The sequence below is a fragment of the Drosophila innubila genome (assembly GCF_004354385.1).
Source record: "Drosophila innubila isolate TH190305 chromosome 2R unlocalized genomic scaffold, UK_Dinn_1.0 1_C_2R, whole genome shotgun sequence".
Taxonomy (NCBI): domain Eukaryota; kingdom Metazoa; phylum Arthropoda; class Insecta; order Diptera; family Drosophilidae; genus Drosophila; species Drosophila innubila.
Window position 1 is genome coordinate 11,989,061 of NW_022995374.1, and position 18,162 is coordinate 12,007,222.

The window sequence follows — 18,162 nt, forward strand, 5'->3', positions numbered from 1 at the left end:
ATTCGTACTCACGCATACAAAAATACACACACACACTTAACGTTGTCTGTCCCACTGTTTGTGTTGGAATGTGTTGATTTTCCTATATTTTTATCGGTTCTTTTTGTTTTACTGCTTGTTGCAGCACACCATATTTGAAATGTATACAATAGTATGTATGCATGTGTGTCATATGCTTGTGTGTAAGTAGTCATGTGCATATGTAAGTACCTTATAATTAAATTAACTTATCATTCGCAATTGGTTTGGCTTAGTTGGATTTCTCTCTCTCTTCTTTCTCTCTCTCTCTCTCTCTCCCTCTCTCTGAGAGCAGCAAAGCTTCTCTTGAAGCTTATACAATGGCAATCAAGCCAAAACAAATACATACATTTGTATGTGTGTACATAAATTGCTTAACTACATACATATGTATGTATATTTGTGTGTATCAAGATTTTTGCATGTGTTTAAATTAAGCACTTTCTTACACACAATATTTGAAAATTAATGAATCAAAATTTACACACACATACATACAGTATGTTTCACAGAATGACAAATCTTTTTTGTTCTCTATGATTAAAACTGCATAAGATTAAGCACGAAGCAGCAGCAAGAACAACAACAGCAACAATGACAATGAATTAAAATTTGAAAACATTCAAGTTAAATCATTGCTAACAACTATTGTTTATCGATAACAGCACAACAACACAGTACCGTGTTGGCGAACGTCGGAACAATAACAGCGAAATCAAAAACGACAACGGCGAACGGGAACGCGAACGCGAACAGTGACCACACGAATGAAGTGGAACTTAATACTAAAACAAGCTTTCGACCATTGACAGTGCCTTTGCCTGTGCCTTAGCCGAGCGGCATATTGGATAAGTTCTACACAGCAGCGATTCGCTCAGAAAAAACAAATTGTTATTTTGCAGCTTGTGCTGAACGGCGATAGTTTAATCTTAAGCGCAATATGCTAAGAGCGACACACCCTATAAAACTGCAAGAGAAAATGCGTAAATTTTTACATTTGTCAAAACACTTTTTGAACTGTCTAACTTGCATAATTATTATGTTTATGAATAACTTTGTGTATATACATATATATATTTACACAATTTGTATCTGCAATATCAGAATAATTGCAATATATATTTATATACATCATAGATAATGTAAATAAATAAATGTACATTATGTGTTCAATTCATGTGACCATATCTCACATACACACACAAACGAACATAGAAATACTCAAATAATGAAAGCTTTCCGTTGAGAGAGCGAGAGCGAGCTTTAACTAGCTTTAACATTTTCTGATTGGGCTGAGCGCTGCTCAACGAAGAAGCAAAAGATCTGATCCGAAGGCTTTGGGCTACATAAGCTATCAATCAACAAAAAAAAAAAACGAGTGACAATGGGAGAGACAAAAAGATAACATTAAATTGGCATTCTCATTGCTCTTCTTCTTTTCCACGCTCATTTTCTGCCGATTACACTTGCACTTGTATTCGACATGATAGTTACTCACACCCACGTAACGTAAGTACTCCAAAACTTTATTTCGTTTATCCCACGCGACAAAACTGACTGTTCAATAAATACCCTGTAGCAAGTTTAACAATGCTAGATTTAATAAATTAACAGTGTAAATTCTAAATTCACCAATCAAAGAAATTACTAACAGATGATCCAATATTCTTATTGTTCATTCATTAAGTAGTACTAATTAGTATTCGCAACGCAGTCCACATAATGAATAATGTGGAACGTATGTATGTATGTATGATATGATATAGAAATGAACTCACATGTATACGAGACTAAAAACAAATACAGGTGCAATACAGTGTTGGATAGTGTGTGGACTGTAATTGACCCCAAATAATACATATCAATAAATATGTATGTACGATAAATGTATACAAGGACATTTATGAACGTAATGAGAGTGAATTTAGCAACATGTTGATTAAATTGAAATTGAGACTTACCTTTGCAGATGATGTTCGCTGTTTGATGGCAGAGGCGTGAGCCGAGTGTGTGCTGAGAACGTTTTTGTTGACAGAGGATGCAATAGGTCCCACACCGCTGCCAGGCGCATGATGATGATGATGATTGATCGCAGATGTTGCAACGCTAGCGCTATTGTTGCTCGAGATTCGTGAACCATCCGTGGTCATGTTGTTGGCAACATGATGATGATGATGTTGCTGCTGATGCGAGTGATTTGTATTTGTTTGTGTGTTTGTATTTGTCGCTATTGCGGACGACGTCACAGCTGTTGGTGTTGTTGTTGTTGTCGTATTATTGCTACTGGCTGAATTCGAGGACGTTATTGGCAACATTGTTGCAATCGCAGCTGATGTTGTTGTTGTTGCTGCTGCTGTTGCTGATGTTGCATTTGTTGTTGTTGTTGCTGCTGGCAGTGAGACAATGTTGGCGTTGGCTGAATCATGTTGCTGTTGCTGTTGTTGTTGCTGATCCTTTATAGAATGCGCAGACGTGCTGATTGTGTTTGTTGTATAAGTTGTGCTTGCAGCGGCCGTTGTAATGGCATTTGATGCCGCTGCCGTTACCGTTGACGAGGGCTGGGCAGCCGTTGTCCCGTTGGAGACATTTTCAGCGGGCAGGGCTTCAGGAACTGGTTGCAGGGTTGTTCGCATTGCTGTTGACATATTTTAACCAAATATTCTCTTGTCGCAATATTTGAAATTCGATATTCGATATTTCCTACGTACGCATTAAGAATCGCGTCTCACAACTTTTATGAGATTCAACTGTTTTTAAATCCTCTATATATTTTTCCGTTGTTTTTTTTTTTTTGATCTTAAAATTATGCAATTGCCTATTTAGTTAGTTGCTATCATCCAGTTTGCAGCCAGCCAATTTGCACCTGCAACAATAAATAAAGATGTGTTAATTTAAAATATCATTAGCAATTATTTTCAATCATTTTATAGCGTAAAAATGATCTAAATTCCCCAAAAACTCTCTCTGCCACCTCTCTTCAATCAAAAACATAAGTTTCAGCAAGTGTTCGACTAAGAAATACTCTGTACACAGCAACTGAAGAAATTATAAGGTTGTCGTCAAATAAAATAAAAAAAATTCGCCTTTTTCGCAATCAACAAATACACATTCTTAACTCAAAATAATTATCCATTTATTAAATTTTCTGTTAACAAAAATAATATAATCTTAAGAGCTAAAAATACCAAATTAACGCAATAAGTTCCCAGTTGGACGAAACTTAGCTAGGAATGAGCTAGAATCACATAAGAAAGTTGCAAGATGGAAGAGAATTTGTCCAAATCCAATAAGAATATTTTCCATGATTGCTTGTTAACTATGTAGTGATGGGAGAAATCCCTTGCTACAGAACTCAGGCAGCCCTAGAAATATCAAACTGCTTGCGCATCACTAGCCGCCATGTTAGTCCATCACTAGACTAACTACGTTCAATTTACATTGAAGCGAAATTTTAAATCAAAACAAAGTTTACTGCGGTGCAATTGATTAGATAAAACTGCAAATACTAAGTGTAGCATCTGCAGAGTACACCAAATTGATATCTTAGTAGTTGCAACCAACAAAATGGACTTAAAGGTGCACAAATGGCGCAACAACATGCTAAGTATAGAAAATGGAATCAACAATTAGCTTCGAGTCTTCCTTGGAAATAGATATCGCTCCAAATGATTGGCAATGGTATCGTCAAGTATCAAATCCACATCTAAAAAACAAAAAAAAGTTAATAAATGCTGGATTTTACCGTAAAACAAAAACTCACCATAGCAGCTTTGCGTTAACAGTGAAAAACGGGTTAAGAAACTTCTAAGAAGCTCATTAGAAGTTATCCCAGAACCTTGGAATATTTGCCTTAATCGGTTTATTGGCAATTGGAAAGTATATAACAAATTTCTATTCATTTTAGTGAGTATATAGAAAGAGCATTTTTTTTAAACTATTGGCTATTACAAAAAAAATTTTCTATTCATTTAAGTGAATATATAATAGCGGTTTCTCTTTCAAATTATTGGCTATTACATAAATATATTTCTATTAATTTTAGTGGTTATATAAAAGGGCTTCTCTTTTTAAAAGTTTTGTATTATGGCTTTTCTTGCAAACCATTTTAGCGGATATTTAGAAATGTCTTTTCTTTTGATTGGCTATTACAAATATTAATTTCTATTGATTTGATCGATTTTAATGAGTATATAATAACGGGTTTTATATACTCTTTTATTATTTGAAGTTACAAACATCGAATCAAAAATTAATTTCTGTTAATTTAAGTTGGGATATCTTTCAAAACTCAATTTGTATTACTTATTGTTTGGTATACAGAAAAATGAATTTCTACTGATTTTTACTGATTTTACGGCTTTTCCTTTAAATCATTTGAAGTTACAGAAATAAATTTCTATTAATTTTAGTGGGTAGATAGTAAGGGCTTAAAAAATCGATGACACTCTCGATTTCGGCCTTTAGCTGCGATTGTTGCAGAGTGCAAAGTTCTTGTCTGATGGAAAAGCTCAAGTCCTTGCGAGAAAGTAAATCATCAAGTTTCTTATTATCATATTTGGTAAGAGCAACTGCAGTGCTGGAAACCTTATCAATTTCAGAAGGATGCAGGCCAATCCAACGCAAAGTGGGCGTGATAAGAGTATTTGAGGTGAAGTTCATTGCTTGCGATCCATGGCGATAAACGAGCATAATCTCAATGCCGAAGGGATCAGCATCCACAAGGATATAAACGGGAAGATTGCATTCAACGGACAATCTGTGGACAATACGCCGTGTAGTGCAATCCGGATATCCTTTGCCCGTCATCAAAATGAAGCGTAAGCCAAATGTGCTAAAGGAATTCTGGGATAGCAAACTCTCGAAAACTGATTCCTTTTCAACGATGAGAACCATTTGGGCATTTGTGACAATCCGTTCAACATTCTCAAAGTCCGTTGGCAATGTGGTTGCCCGGGAATAAATATTGCAGTCGATTACATCTCCGTTGTTCATCAGCAGCTTCACGTCGCCTACAAATATGAAATTGTTAAATCAAATCAATATATATTTATATATTTATTTATTTATACCTGATATAATACCTTTGGACGCCGATAGTAAACCAAGTAAAACTGGCGCCGTGTTTAGCATACGACAGACATCTAACTTGGCCGATTCAATATAGGATTGTGAGCGAATCATTTCCGTATCACGGTAATAGAGACCACGAACAGTGCAACTACCGCCAAACAATTGCAGTCGATGTATCTCGGCCAACAAATACACAACCAGACAGAATCGATGTCGGCTTTGACGTTTATTGTACGTAATCTTTCGAAAATTCATCAGTTTCGGGTCTTTAACTAAATAATGTGGAACTTTGAGAGTAACGCCTTCATCATTTACCATACTTGTGATTAGTTCAATCACAATCTGCTCGACATTAAGCAACAGTGTCATAGCTTTATTATTTACACAAAATCATTTCAGAATTATTCTCCGTATATCTTTAACTAGATGGTTAAGATTGTTCAATAAATATGTTATAAGATGGAAATATATTGATTTTGAAGACAGATCATGGTCTCTTATCTCTTTCAATCTAATCTCTATGCTATCAACAATATTTAAGCAGATAAACGATTTAAAACTATTCAGTTTTTAACATCTTTTAATTTTTAAAATTACAGTTTTTTTATTTTTTATATATAACATTTTTTTGAAGTAAGTTTGAATTTAATTTTTTGATATCAACATATGAAATTGTTAGAAAGCGAACAAAGAATCACCAATATTTAATGGTAATAATTTCGTTATCTTGCTGAGAATAAATAATAAATACTGTTTAATCAACAATCAAACAAAAAACTTGTACACATTTTTTTTGTGTATGGATTTGACAAATAAACAAATAAAAGAAACTATCAAAGCCGAAAGAAGAGATATAAACTGTGTTGCATTTAAACTGATACATACATGTGCGTGTATGTATGTGCATGTGTATGTACGTACATATGTATGCACATACTTATTTCACACACCCTTTTATTATTAATCTATTTTATCATTATGTTATATTTCCCTACATACTTTTTCAGCTTGTGTATATATTTATATATACATACTTTATTTATATATATTTGTGTATGTATTTTATTTGTGTATATACTAATGTTGAATAAGTTTACGTATGCACGGCAATATCTAATTCAAGTAACTTTTTCTTACACTTTGGCAAATATCAAATTATGTATATTAACAGCTAACACACACACAATCACATTTTAACAATTCTATGTACAGAAAAAAGAACTTTGTCAATTTTATTATTAATGGACTTTTCTTTTCATTTTTTCTCATTTTTCTTTTGCCCAGAAAATGTACTCGTTATTACAAAGCAAGCAGAGTTTATTTTCTTGGACGACGGGGGCTGACAAGGCATTTGGTTGAGGTAGGAGGGGGTGGCGAAGGGGGAGGTGGGGCAAACGGGAGGCAGACAGCGGCGGCAGCGAATGGAAGCGAAGAGAAGAGCAGAGAAAGAAAGAAAAACTAGCGAAAACAGCGAACGAAATGGCAGCCCCCTAAAGTATTGATTTGCTGCTAGCTCGCTATATAGCCCCATACGAATATCCCAGAGAGTACTTACCAATCAAATAAATTCCCGAACAAACAATATTAGGTCATAAAATCTCGGATATTTCAACATTTACTCTTTTTCGAAAAGTCATACACGTTCCATTACCTCATGCCTTATTTCATTCATATAACACTTTATTACTTAATTTCATTTTTATTTTTAATTTTTTTTCGCTTATTAATTTTCCAACGCCACCAAGTGGTAGGTAGAAAAGAAAGACCGACTTTTACCGAACAGTCGACGACACTACACAACGAAATGCAAATGCATACATACATACATGCATGTATGTGTACATATGTATCTTTCTCACTCGCTCACTCACTCGCAGCAATAATTCTCAATCAGATTTTGATGAAAACCGTTTTTCAAGTAATGCTATTAAATAATCACGTACTTTTAACTGAAATATAGCTGGCTCACAGTGACTTTTTCTCGTCTAAATTATTGTTTGCCGTTAAGCAAACTACATTGTCATTATTTCAATACTGCGAAAGTGGACAATCAAAGTAACTTGATATTGCGCTGTATAAGTTTAGTCAGTTCTCTTTGTTGTCGGATATTAAATGCAACAAAGGAGTACACAGAATCTTCGTTGCACATCCAAGATTTTAATTATTATCTTTTTCAACCACATACACAATAGAAAATCAGCAGCATACGTCGTCCAAAAAATTCACATTAATATCAGGCAGCCATATTGTAGGGTTGATAAATATGAATCGATATATCGGTATTTCGATAAAGGCTAAATTATAACGAAATAAGTGCAATCATCGTTAAATATATTGACCTGATTCAAGCGAATACCACTCGTTAATTAAAAAAATGTATTCGCTTAATTAGGTCAGTATCAGAGTGAACGCATTTAATGGTCAATAAAATAAGCACAATATTTCGCACTGCTTTGGCTTTGAGTTTGCTAAAAGTACCGAGTGCAACAGACTATAAACTATCTGAAAGTTATCGATACGAGATCAGCTGTCTGATTAAAAATAACGTATTTCCACTACCAAACGATATGTAATCAAGAATTGATTTAATGTACACTGTATTACAGCAGTATTTGTTAAAAATCATTAGTGCACCAGTGATAGAATATTTTAATAGTTGCAAGTATTATATAAACATTGAATCCAATTCGAGTCCAATGGCTTAAACCAAACAGCTGATCACAAAAATTTAATCCAATTGGAAATTTTCTAATCTGATTAAATTTTGTCAACAATTTGATTCACTTTATTAGAGCAATCAGCTGTTTTTATGTTTGCTTTTTGATTAATGATTTGATACATTATCAATTGCCTAAAAAATACATATTTTCATTTAAATAAGGTGTTAAAAATAATTAAAACAAAATGTAAATTAATTGTCAAAAATAATCGTCACTATCTTGACGATATGAGCGAAAAGTTGACTTTGATAGCTATTGGTGGTGGAAGTGCGAATTCTATCGATATTGTGACTATCGATAGCAACAATCGCTGGCATTCGTTGACACTGAACTGAAACACACCTTTTTCCTTTCTTTCCTACATACCATAATGGCGGTAGGTTTCTGAAATTCTTGTCCGATGTAAATTATTCAGCATCGGCAATAATCTTAATATTTTTTCACCAACTGTGAATGCAAATCTCAAGCAGATGCATTGTGCGAGATTGTTGAATGAATATTTTGTTGAAAAATGACTTGAAAGTGAAAATAACAAATAAACAATTTCAGGCTGTTGCTAAGAAGGAACCCAAAATCAAGCGCGACCCCGCGAAGAACCCTATGCGGGATCTGCACATCCGGAAATTGTGCCTGAACATCTGCGTGGGTGAATCTGGTGATAGGCTAACCCGTGCCGCCAAGGTGAGTGTTGTTATGTTGTTTTTCTAATTGTGGAAACATGTAAATAAATGACACTGGGCTAAAATGACATTGTTCGTGTTTCGTGTTTAGGTGTTGGAGCAGCTGACCGGACAGCAGCCAGTGTTCTCTAAGGCCCGCTATACAGTGCGTTCGTTTGGTATTCGTCGTAATGAAAAGATTGCCGTGCACTGCACAGTCCGTGGCGCCAAGGCCGAAGAGATTCTGGAGCGTGGTCTGAAAGTCCGTGAATACGAATTGAGACGCGACAATTTCTCAGCCAACGGCAACTTTGGATTTGGCATCCAGGAACACATTGATCTGGGCATCAAGTACGATCCCTCCATCGGCATCTACGGCTTGGACTTTTACGTCGTTCTGGGACGTCCAGGTGAGCAAATGTCCATAAAATAACACTAACTATTGAATTGTGCATATAATTAGGTATCTCTTTCCATTCACGAAATTGATGCTCAGTAACTGTGCGCAAATTAATGTAGCTGTGCTTAAATGAATTATGCCTTCATGCCAATTCAAACGGTACAATTTCGACAGTTTTTTCAACTTTAAATCAAACATGAATTTGTTGCTAATCGTGTGTTGTTGTTTTCCACACTCTTGTTTTTAGGTTACAACGTGGCCCACAGGAAACGCAAGTCCGGCACCGTCGGCTTCCCACATCTGTTGACGAAGGAAGACGCCATGAAATGGTTCCAGCAGAAATACGATGGTATCATCCTGAATAGCAAGAAATAAGCTCACTTCAACTGGGTGTTTTTTAAGATGAATTCTATAATAAAACCTGCATCGGTTACAAATTATGAATGAATTAATGTGTGTCTTAATCATTTGTAGAATTATAGATTTTATTTATTTAATATTCTTAGAGCCATGCTTCGATTTAAAGCCTCCCTTTCGATTGCTCAGTACGGCGAATCTGATTTGTTGCACAAGCCACTGAACACCCTCATCCAAGCCTTCTCCGGAGATTGCGTTGCTGGAACATATATGCCAAGGCTTCTCCTTGATGTTATCCAGACCTAACGCTAAAGTAAAAGCAGTATATGAAAACTAGTGCCATAGTTAATAAGAAATTGTACTCTACCTGCTGCAATTTTCACATTTGAAAGCGAATCCTCAAGATCTGATTTGTTGCCATAGAAAAGTATGGGCACCAAGCGATTACAAATATCAGGATGATGTAGCACAAGATCCAACTCATCTTTAACAACAACTTTAAAGGTCAAATCCATTACAAGAAATATACAGTTCGTTAAGAAATTGTTGTGATCAAAAATCTTAAGCAGGCTTGTTCTGGTTTTCACTACAGCCAAAATTTTTCGAAAATAATTATCCTGAACTAATTGTGTGCGAATTTAGTTTAATTGGAATGTTTGAATTTAAGTACGTAAAAATGAAAAACGGGTAATTTTAAATAATTAGCCTGTTTTCAACCGAAAATTTAGATTTTTGGAAATCTTAAAAAATAGATAAAAAGGATAATTTCGAACCATACAGCCAGATTTCAATTTTATAATTAAAATAGTATTTAAATGTTACAGTTGTTTTCCTATTTTCTTGATTTTTTGAGCTTATCAAATTCTATAACTAAAATTTTTTATTCAGCTTGGATTTGAAATAAATTAAATTTTATAATTACTTTACTATTACTTTTGGTTCTTTGAACATGTTGGGCAATATTAAAAATTATAATAATGATAATAATTAAATTACAATAAATTTTAATTTGTTTTGTCTTATAATAGTTTCTAGAAGAAAAATGCTTACCAAATCGCATTCTGTCACTTGAGTCGATAACATAGATTATTCCTTGACAGTTTTTAAACTGATGCTCCCACAGATTTCTGTACCGGGTGGCACCAGACATATCCATAGCCTTAATGCTCACACCCGTGCCTTATTTAAAATATATATTTATTTATTTAATACGATGTATATTTTTTTTTTTAACTCACTGTAGAATTGCTCTATCAGAAATCCAACTGTTGGCACCGTTATGTTTGACTGTTCACTTGATTTCTTAAAATGGTTTATTATCGTCGATTTACCACTGTTATTTAAACCTAACACTAATATTGTCATTTTATCCTTCTTGACCTTGATCAATTCTGCCAAATTGTTAAACATTCCCATTGTGTGCTCTCAACTAAACAATAACAATGCCAAAAATTTTCATTGGCTTTGGCCAAACAAATGTCAAATTGGTTACCAAGGTAACGTCTTCACACTTGCATCGATTTATTAAGGTTTCTGCAGTCAATGTCAGGCGATATAAGGACTTCGTTATAAACAATGTTTTGATTCCGTTTGGGGACGGTTTTGAGACTTTAAACCTTTGAATCTTTTAAGATTGCACATGTGAATCTTCTTGAAAAATAATTGGCTGAAACTCATCTATTTTCTATAGATTCGTAAGTCTGCCCGGGCAGTTGTTAATATATTATTACTAAGTTGAACACGACAATCAAGACACATTATCATTACCTATTGTAGTTCTCTATAATTTCTTATTTATCGAACATATTCTTTTCTCGACCACTATACATACAAGTTGTCAAGTTATTCTTCTGACAAAGGCCCTTATTTTAAAAATTGGCTCTTCATTTATTTAATATTAAATTTGACTAATATTTTCTTTTTCCAAGAAACTTAATCATTATAAGTTATACTATAAAAATTACATAATAATGATTTTTGAGAATTATATTGATGAAAAACCGTCTCTTTTAAAAATCATGTCAAAAATGCTAATGTTTCTTAAAACAGGATAATTATGAGGTTATTCTTTTTCAAGACATTTTGTCATATTTTTTGTCCTAAATTTCAAAGTGCTTGATTAGTAATAGATCATTATAAATGTTATGCTGTTTTATACTTGAAGTAAAACATGACTAAACACAGGAGAATTATATTTTATTTATTCATTTTGTATAATTTTATTTAACATTATCAAGTTAACCAATATCTTAGCAATCTAGAAAATTAGCTGCCATTAATAGTTCTAAGGCAATCTCTGGTGCAATCGGAAATTCTGGTATTTCAGTTGAACTATTGGTGTAGCGAACTTTATATGTAAAATACATGCACACCTTTTGTAAAACGTGAGATCTGAAAAATATAAATTGTTATAAAATGCATTAAGTTGTGTATCAATTACTACTAAAATCATTAATAAATACTAGACTATAATAACAAACATTCAGATGTGTTACATTTTATCTGCAAGTCACTGTAAATGTATGTTTGCTTGTGTAATTTCCAGAGTGGGGATGGGGAAGACTTTAGTATGTATTAATTAAAATTTAAACATTCGTAAAATGTTTAGAATTATTTAAAATAGCATATAGAACTAATTGCATACATATTCCCGTAAGCTTAAATCTGCATACATGGCTGGAAATGTATGTATGTATGTGTATGCAAATACATATATAATGTACATTGAAAATCTTCGCATACCCTTCATGAACCGGTCAATAGGTCACTCTTGATATGAGAATTGTGCTGGGTGCATGAGTGCTTGGGATTACGAGTTAAACTTACGGAATTTCCCGAAAGTGCACTTCATTAGCCTCGTTTTCAGCAAATTGTCCTGGACCAGAGAGCATTGCCTTTATTGTGCCAGAGGTGAGAGCATGTTCGCGTTTTACAATAAATTCGTGGCCGTCGGATGAAATTAGTTTGACGTACATGGCGTCTGGCCCCTCACAACCGCCATAGATCTTATCGCTGCGCTGCTCATCCATTGCTATCATCTGAAAAACTTTAATTACTATATTATTTTCGCCATATTAACCATTTTATTTGTTTTTTGTCTTACTTGCCAAAAATCAGTCGGTGACAACACTTAAATTCTTACATATGTCTGTATGTATATACAATGTAGTGTTGGCAAACGCAAGCAATACTCAAAATGGAATATCCCTACCTTATGCAACTGAGAAATAATCGTCTAAAATAAATACTAACTAAATTATTTGAAATGTTAATATTCTTAAGCTAAATATTAAAACATTTACTTTTGCAAGTATATATATTACAATTCTGTAGCCCTCGTTTGGAATATTCGTTTAGTTTATGGCCAACGCTGCCAACCTTTTCGAAGAAAAAATAAAAAACAATCCGATAGTTTGTCAGAGTTGGCGCCATGTCGTTAAATCTAGCTATAAATTTAAATTTCGGGATTTAAAATATCGAAATGCCATAGCTTTGCTATAAATCAATATTTAAAAAAAAAATTAACATTCGAAACTACACAAAATCAAGGTAAAAATTTAATTGACGGTTTGAGGCTATTCATCCCAAGGGGAGAGAAGTTACAAATTTAATTCTGAAAAAAAATATTTAAAAAGGCAGAAGATTCCAACAATAATCCTGCAAATATATAAACAATGCTAGCTTCAAAATAAGAAAATTCCCAAAAAAAAACATGGTTGGAAAATTTTATGTGTCCAATTTTGACAATTGACCCAAAATGGTACATGCTGCCAGATAGGAAAATCGGCAGGGTCATAGCACTTGGTCCGGGTGGCAGCCTTCCACACCAGTGCTGTCAACTTTTTAGGAACAATAGCTGTTTCTGGCTGGAAGCATCTATATTGGTTTTTTTTTTGGGACTTTTGCAGAGTTTTACCAAAAATTTAAATGGAAAAACTTTGCAGAAAATATATTTAAAATAGCCAGATTTACCGCTAATATCAATTTTGAAAGTTTTCTAGAAAACGAACTTTGAAAATAGCCAGATCTAGGTATAATATAGTTAAGTTGGCAACAGTGAAAATATTATCCGTTTATTTATTCGATACCAAGTATTTGGTATTTCAAACTAATCGATAAATTAACTGAAAACGGCGAGCTTAAAATTCACAAAGTTAAGCAATAAACAATTTTTAGAGAAAAGCAATAAAATCAATTATTACAAATCGAAATAAATTAAAGTTGTAAATGTAATTCTACATAAAAAATCCGAAATTCGTTGAATTCCTAATGAATTACATGATCATATTATTAGTAAAAATATAAGTATTTTAACTATAATTTGATATCATTCCAGCATCGCCGCTTCAACGAATTGATGTAATGATTTCTATAAATCTGTTTATACTGGTCATTCATTCAGAACAATTCTTTCAATGTATAATATTTCGTTGTGGGTAATTTAAACCCACTTGTTCCACCCACTAATAAGAAAACAATGTAGTATATTAGTTACCAAGGCAATAAATAGATTTCAGAAGAAATAATTTCGACTTTATTGGGGTTACGACCATTAAAGAACAAACATTTTAAACATAATTTCTGTTCTCATTTGATTTCACGCAACTTGAGGGAAAATTTAGTTCTCATCGACCTCAGCCTCTTGTTCTTCCTCGAATTCGGCATCCTCGTCGGCGGTTGCTTCCTGGTACTGTTGGTATTCAGAGACCAAGTCGTTCATGTTGCTCTCTGCCTCGGTGAACTCCATTTCGTCCATGCCCTCGCCAGTGTACCAATGCAAGAAAGCCTTGCGACGGAACATAGCGGTGAATTGCTCAGAGATGCGCTTGAACAGTTCCTGGATGGCGGTCGAGTTGCCAATGAACGTGGCCGACATCTTGAGGCCTCGGGGCGGGATATCGCACACTGCGGTCTTAACGTTGTTGGGGATCCATTCAACAAAGTAGGAGCTGTTCTTGTTCTGAATGTTCAGCATCTGTTCGTCGACCTCCTTCATGGACATGCGGCCACGGAAGATGGCAGCAACGGTGAGATAGCGACCGTGACGTGGATCGCAGGCAGCCATCATGTTCTTGGCATCGAACATCTGTTGTGTCAGCTCGGGCACGGTCAGAGCCCTGTACTGCTGGGAGCCCCTGGATGTGAGTGGAGCAAAGCCAGGCATGAAGAAGTGCAGACGTGGGAATGGAACCATATTGACAGCAAGCTTGCGGAGATCAGCATTCAGTTGGCCAGGGAAGCGGAGGCAAGTTGTGACACCAGACATTGTCAACGACACCAGATGGTTCAAGTCGCCGTAGGTTGGAGTTGTCAGCTTAAGTGTACGGAAGCAGATGTCATAGAGAGCCTCGTTATCAATGCAATAGGTTTCATCTGTGTTCTCAACCAGCTGGTGGACCGAAAGTGTTGCGTTGTAGGGCTCAACAACGGTATCGGATACCTTTGGTGAGGGCACAACCGAGTATGTGTTCATGATTCTGTCGGGGTATTCCTCGCGGATCTTGGAGATGAGCAGGGTGCCCATGCCGGATCCGGTACCGCCACCAAGCGAGTGTGTAAGCTGGAAGCCTTGCAGGCAATCGCACGATTCAGCCTCTTTGCGTACAACATCTAGAACCGAATCGACGAGCTCAGCGCCCTCTGTGTAATGACCCTTGGCCCAGTTGTTGCCAGCGCCAGACTGTCCGAACACAAAGTTGTCGGGTCTGAAGATCTGACCGAAGGGGCCCGAACGGACTGAGTCCATGGTGCCAGGCTCCAGATCAACGAGTACAGCACGGGGCACATATTTGCCACCGGACGCCTCATTGTAGTACACATTGATACGTTCCAATTGCAGGTCGCTGTCACCATGATAAGCACCAGTAGCATCGATACCATGCTCATCGGAGATAATCTCCCAGAACTAAAGCGACAAATCAAAGAGAAAAAAAGCAAAATTCATGAGATTAGATAATGATGAAATACAATACATTAAAGGCCCTACTATTTTTGCACCAATATTGCCAAAAAATTTCCCAATATCAATAATAATGACAACATCGGCTTACTATAATTTATTATATTTCTTTAATACCAAACTGTTATCGCTGAAATTGGCAACAAACAAATGAGTCGAGTAATTGTTTTTTCCAAATGCAAACCTTGTATTTTGCAAATTATACAATCTTATTTATTAATAACCCATTGAGTTAAGCTAGTTGACTAACTGTATATACATTATTTTTGCAAAAAGGGAGCGACTCATTGGTATATATATATAGTAAATCAATAATGTTAATACATATACACCGTTATATACATACATACAATGGCATGAGTCTGCTCAATTGAAGACATAAAAAATAAACCAAGCTTTATATAGTCAAAGCCGGGGAGTGAGTCTTTTTATGGCATGTCATGAGATCTTTTTTGGTGGGCTGAAACGAGACAACGACAACGGAAACATTGTCATCATCATCGTCGTCGTCGTCATTGCGTGGGTCTATTTAATGCCAGCTGTCCACCTCTGCTGTCTGCAGTCTTGACTTGGCATTTCCAAATATGTATGTAGGCTGGAACACAGTCTCTATGCTCCCCACGCTCACTACACCACACCATAATCGACCTCCAGTTAAAGTTTACATAGGCGTATACATATGAGAAGACATACATACATATGTTCAACAAGCGCGCTTACATCATCGCCAGCAACATCAACCCACACTCACACAGCGATAATAGAGGCCAAGCTTGTGGTGCAGCAGCAACGAATGCCATATGGCGTTAGAAGTGAATTTTCTGGCTAGATTACGTCACTTCTGAGTCGAATTTAGTGGGTTGTTTACTTCAAATAAACAAAACTTACTACACAAATTAATTCTGAATGGAAAAGTAATTGTCACGATAGTTTAAATTACCCCCAATATAAATATGTACATAAAAATGTTTGCACGGGTGTTGTGAGAGTAAGAGCGAAAGCTTTATCGAATATGAAAACAAAACAAAGTAGGATATCTTCTTAGCTCTTTGCACTGCTGCCCTTTCTCTCTCTCACGCGTAGTTAGCAGATGACTTCACCTCATTAATTCAATTCTACCTCAGGCCATTCGCCTCCTGCAATGTGCGTGTTCATATCCTACATCAACATGTACACACTGGATGTGTATCTATGTATGTATGTAAGTATGCTTGTACCTATGTAAATGCATAAAATATATGTACATTGTATAATGACTTGCAGCTGCTACGAGGGTAGTTTTTTCTGTGAATCGCCTGCCGAGGACAACAAGGACTTTATTGATTTGCCGAAAGGAAGGCGATGACGCAGCCAATTCGCAATGAGGCAGCCGGCAAGCGCAAGCGCATGAAAACTGGCAACAACGCCTTTTGGGTGTGTCATGTACTTAAGTATGCAAGTAGATATGTAGATACATTTGCCGAAAAGGTATTTGTATTTGTTTGTATAAAGGAAATTCTAGCCGTAAATAATAAAACCATATGTGCATGTTAAACATATATAACATTGTTTAATTGCATTAATATCCCCTCATTTAACTGGAGGAATGTTTATGTATCACAAAAACACACACACATAAGTACATGCTGATATCTGCACACATACACATGCGGCGAACTTATGTGCGAAATATGTAGATATGTACACATTTTGTGCCATTGCGAACCGGTCGACAACCGGTTCAGCCATTTTAGGTAAAATGACGTCATATTTTCTCTTCAGCAAACTTCGGCAAGCCATACATACATACATATGTACACAGCTCGGCCGGCAGAAACCGGCCGACACAAAAAACATGAAAAAGTATTGTACATATGTGTGCGAGTGGAAAAGAAGTCAGTCAAGAAACATTAATTTGATGCGAGAAAAGTACCTTTCACCAATTACTGACAGCCAGATATAGAAAAATATTTTCATACATACATACACATGAATGTATTCATCAAAGAGCGACTTTCTCATTTATAGAAACTAGAGAGAGAGACTGATATGACTCATACATTTGTAAATATGTCATACCATTCACAATTATTTGTATGTACATACAAGAAATTGATAAATGCATCGAAGTTAATAAATTTAAATACCATTGCATATATACAAAGTGCAGACACACCCAAAGTTAAATTTCTGGATTGTACATACACACACAGATGTGCTCATATGCAAAGGTACATTTGTACAAACAGATGTGCATATATTTGAAGAAAACTGCATAATTCGATTATGTATACATGCATTCATGCCTATATTTATAACCATAAATTTATTCGTACTTTAGAAATTTATGTGCAAATGCCGGGTGTCCTCAATAAATTTGCCACATGGCAGTATGAAAATGACGCCATGTTGACTGGTAACTGTACCTTATTCTTATTTTAAACTTAATTAAGACAAGTTCAAAGATGTAGAATACATAGAAACATACCTTGGCTCCGATTTGGTTGCCGCACTGACCAGCTTGGATGTGTACAATTTCCCTCATTTTGTTTTTTTATATTAGATTTTTGACTTTTAGCTTAAATAATATTTCCTGCTTGTATTCACAAATACACTTCTGCCCGCTTCACTTGACGAATACTGTCTGAGTCTGCTGCAGAATTCGCCGGAATAAATATAACATACAAGCAGTGTGACCAGAGTGCGTCACTGTTGCCAACTTAGCTATTTTATAGCAAGTTCTGGCTATTTTCAGAGCTTGTTTGCTAGAAAAATTTGAAAATTGCTATTAGCTGGAAATCTGGCTATTTTAAATATATTTTCAACTATTAATATTTTTGGTAAAACTGTGTAAAAGTGCACAAAAAAACAAATTACGATGCTTTTCAGCCAGAATCAAGCTATTGTTCTCCCTTAAATCTTGGCAACACTGGTCTGGAAACAGTGCCACCCTGCAAAAACTTTCGATCTGGCAACATGTACCATTTTAATCAAATTGCA

The 18,162-nt window shown here is 35.4% G+C and overlaps 6 protein-coding genes across 14 annotated transcripts in view; 1 reads left to right on the forward strand and 5 right to left on the reverse strand.

Annotated features, from left to right (window-relative positions):
* The window catches only part of LOC117783013 (MAP/microtubule affinity-regulating kinase 3), a 30,857-nt gene extending 23,496 nt beyond the window's left edge, over positions 1 to 7,361 (reverse strand). For 4 of the 8 annotated variants that reach the window (XM_034620160.1, XM_034620158.1, XM_034620159.1 and 1 more), the window contains exons 1-2: positions 6,644 to 7,025; positions 1,980 to 2,881 (exon numbers count right to left, since the gene is read on the reverse strand). In XM_034620160.1, the coding sequence (XP_034476051.1) occupies positions 1,980 to 2,663 (684 nt within the window). In that variant the 5' untranslated portion in view covers positions 2,664 to 2,881; positions 6,644 to 7,025. Of the gene's footprint in view, positions 1 to 699; positions 811 to 1,979; positions 2,882 to 6,643; positions 7,026 to 7,273 lie in introns of those variants that run through there. The other 4 variants (XM_034620139.1, XM_034620154.1, XM_034620164.1 and 1 more) reach the window with 4 other exon arrangements.
* Positions 4,370 to 5,539, reverse strand: LOC117783016 (meiotic recombination protein W68). Of its 2 annotated transcripts, none has more exons than XM_034620166.1 (2): positions 5,100 to 5,539; positions 4,370 to 5,027 (listed from the first exon to the last, which is right to left on the reverse strand). In XM_034620166.1, the coding sequence occupies exons 1-2, from the start codon at positions 5,455 to 5,457 to the stop codon at positions 4,399 to 4,401; spliced, it is 987 nt and encodes a 328-aa protein (XP_034476057.1). In that variant the 5' UTR covers positions 5,458 to 5,539; the 3' UTR covers positions 4,370 to 4,398. The 2 variants fall into 2 exon arrangements, with proteins under 2 accessions (XP_034476057.1, XP_034476056.1); XM_034620165.1 differs by having other exon boundaries at positions 5,088 to 5,539.
* Positions 7,362 to 8,163: 802 nt separating the features above from the next.
* On the forward strand, positions 8,164 to 9,316 carry LOC117783019 (60S ribosomal protein L11). The gene is made up of 4 exons (XM_034620169.1): positions 8,164 to 8,184; positions 8,358 to 8,489; positions 8,580 to 8,877; positions 9,115 to 9,316. The coding sequence occupies exons 1-4, from the start codon at positions 8,179 to 8,181 to the stop codon at positions 9,240 to 9,242; spliced, it is 564 nt and encodes a 187-aa protein (XP_034476060.1). The 5' UTR covers positions 8,164 to 8,178; the 3' UTR covers positions 9,243 to 9,316.
* Positions 9,317 to 9,319: 3 nt separating this feature from the next.
* Positions 9,320 to 10,670, reverse strand: LOC117783018 (ADP-ribosylation factor-like protein 6). The gene is given in 4 exon segments (XM_034620168.1): positions 9,320 to 9,532; positions 9,592 to 9,720; positions 10,275 to 10,427; positions 10,430 to 10,670. Coding segments are annotated over 4 exon segments (669 nt in total). The 5' UTR covers positions 10,641 to 10,670; the 3' UTR covers positions 9,320 to 9,356.
* A 733-nt stretch (positions 10,671 to 11,403) lies between these two features.
* Positions 11,404 to 12,428, reverse strand: LOC117783728 (elongin-C). Its single transcript, XM_034621270.1, has 3 exons — positions 12,328 to 12,428; positions 12,051 to 12,270; positions 11,404 to 11,615 (listed from the first exon to the last, which is right to left on the reverse strand). Exons 2-3 carry the CDS (start codon positions 12,260 to 12,262, stop codon positions 11,474 to 11,476), a joined length of 354 nt encoding a protein of 117 aa, XP_034477161.1. The 5' UTR covers positions 12,263 to 12,270; positions 12,328 to 12,428; the 3' UTR covers positions 11,404 to 11,473.
* Positions 12,429 to 13,711: 1,283 nt separating this feature from the next.
* Positions 13,712 to 17,842, reverse strand: LOC117783237 (tubulin beta-1 chain). Its single transcript, XM_034620524.1, has 2 exons — positions 17,651 to 17,842; positions 13,712 to 15,129 (listed from the first exon to the last, which is right to left on the reverse strand). The coding sequence occupies exons 1-2, from the start codon at positions 17,705 to 17,707 to the stop codon at positions 13,843 to 13,845; spliced, it is 1,344 nt and encodes a 447-aa protein (XP_034476415.1). The 5' UTR covers positions 17,708 to 17,842; the 3' UTR covers positions 13,712 to 13,842.
* Between the last annotated feature and the right edge of the window lie 320 nt (positions 17,843 to 18,162).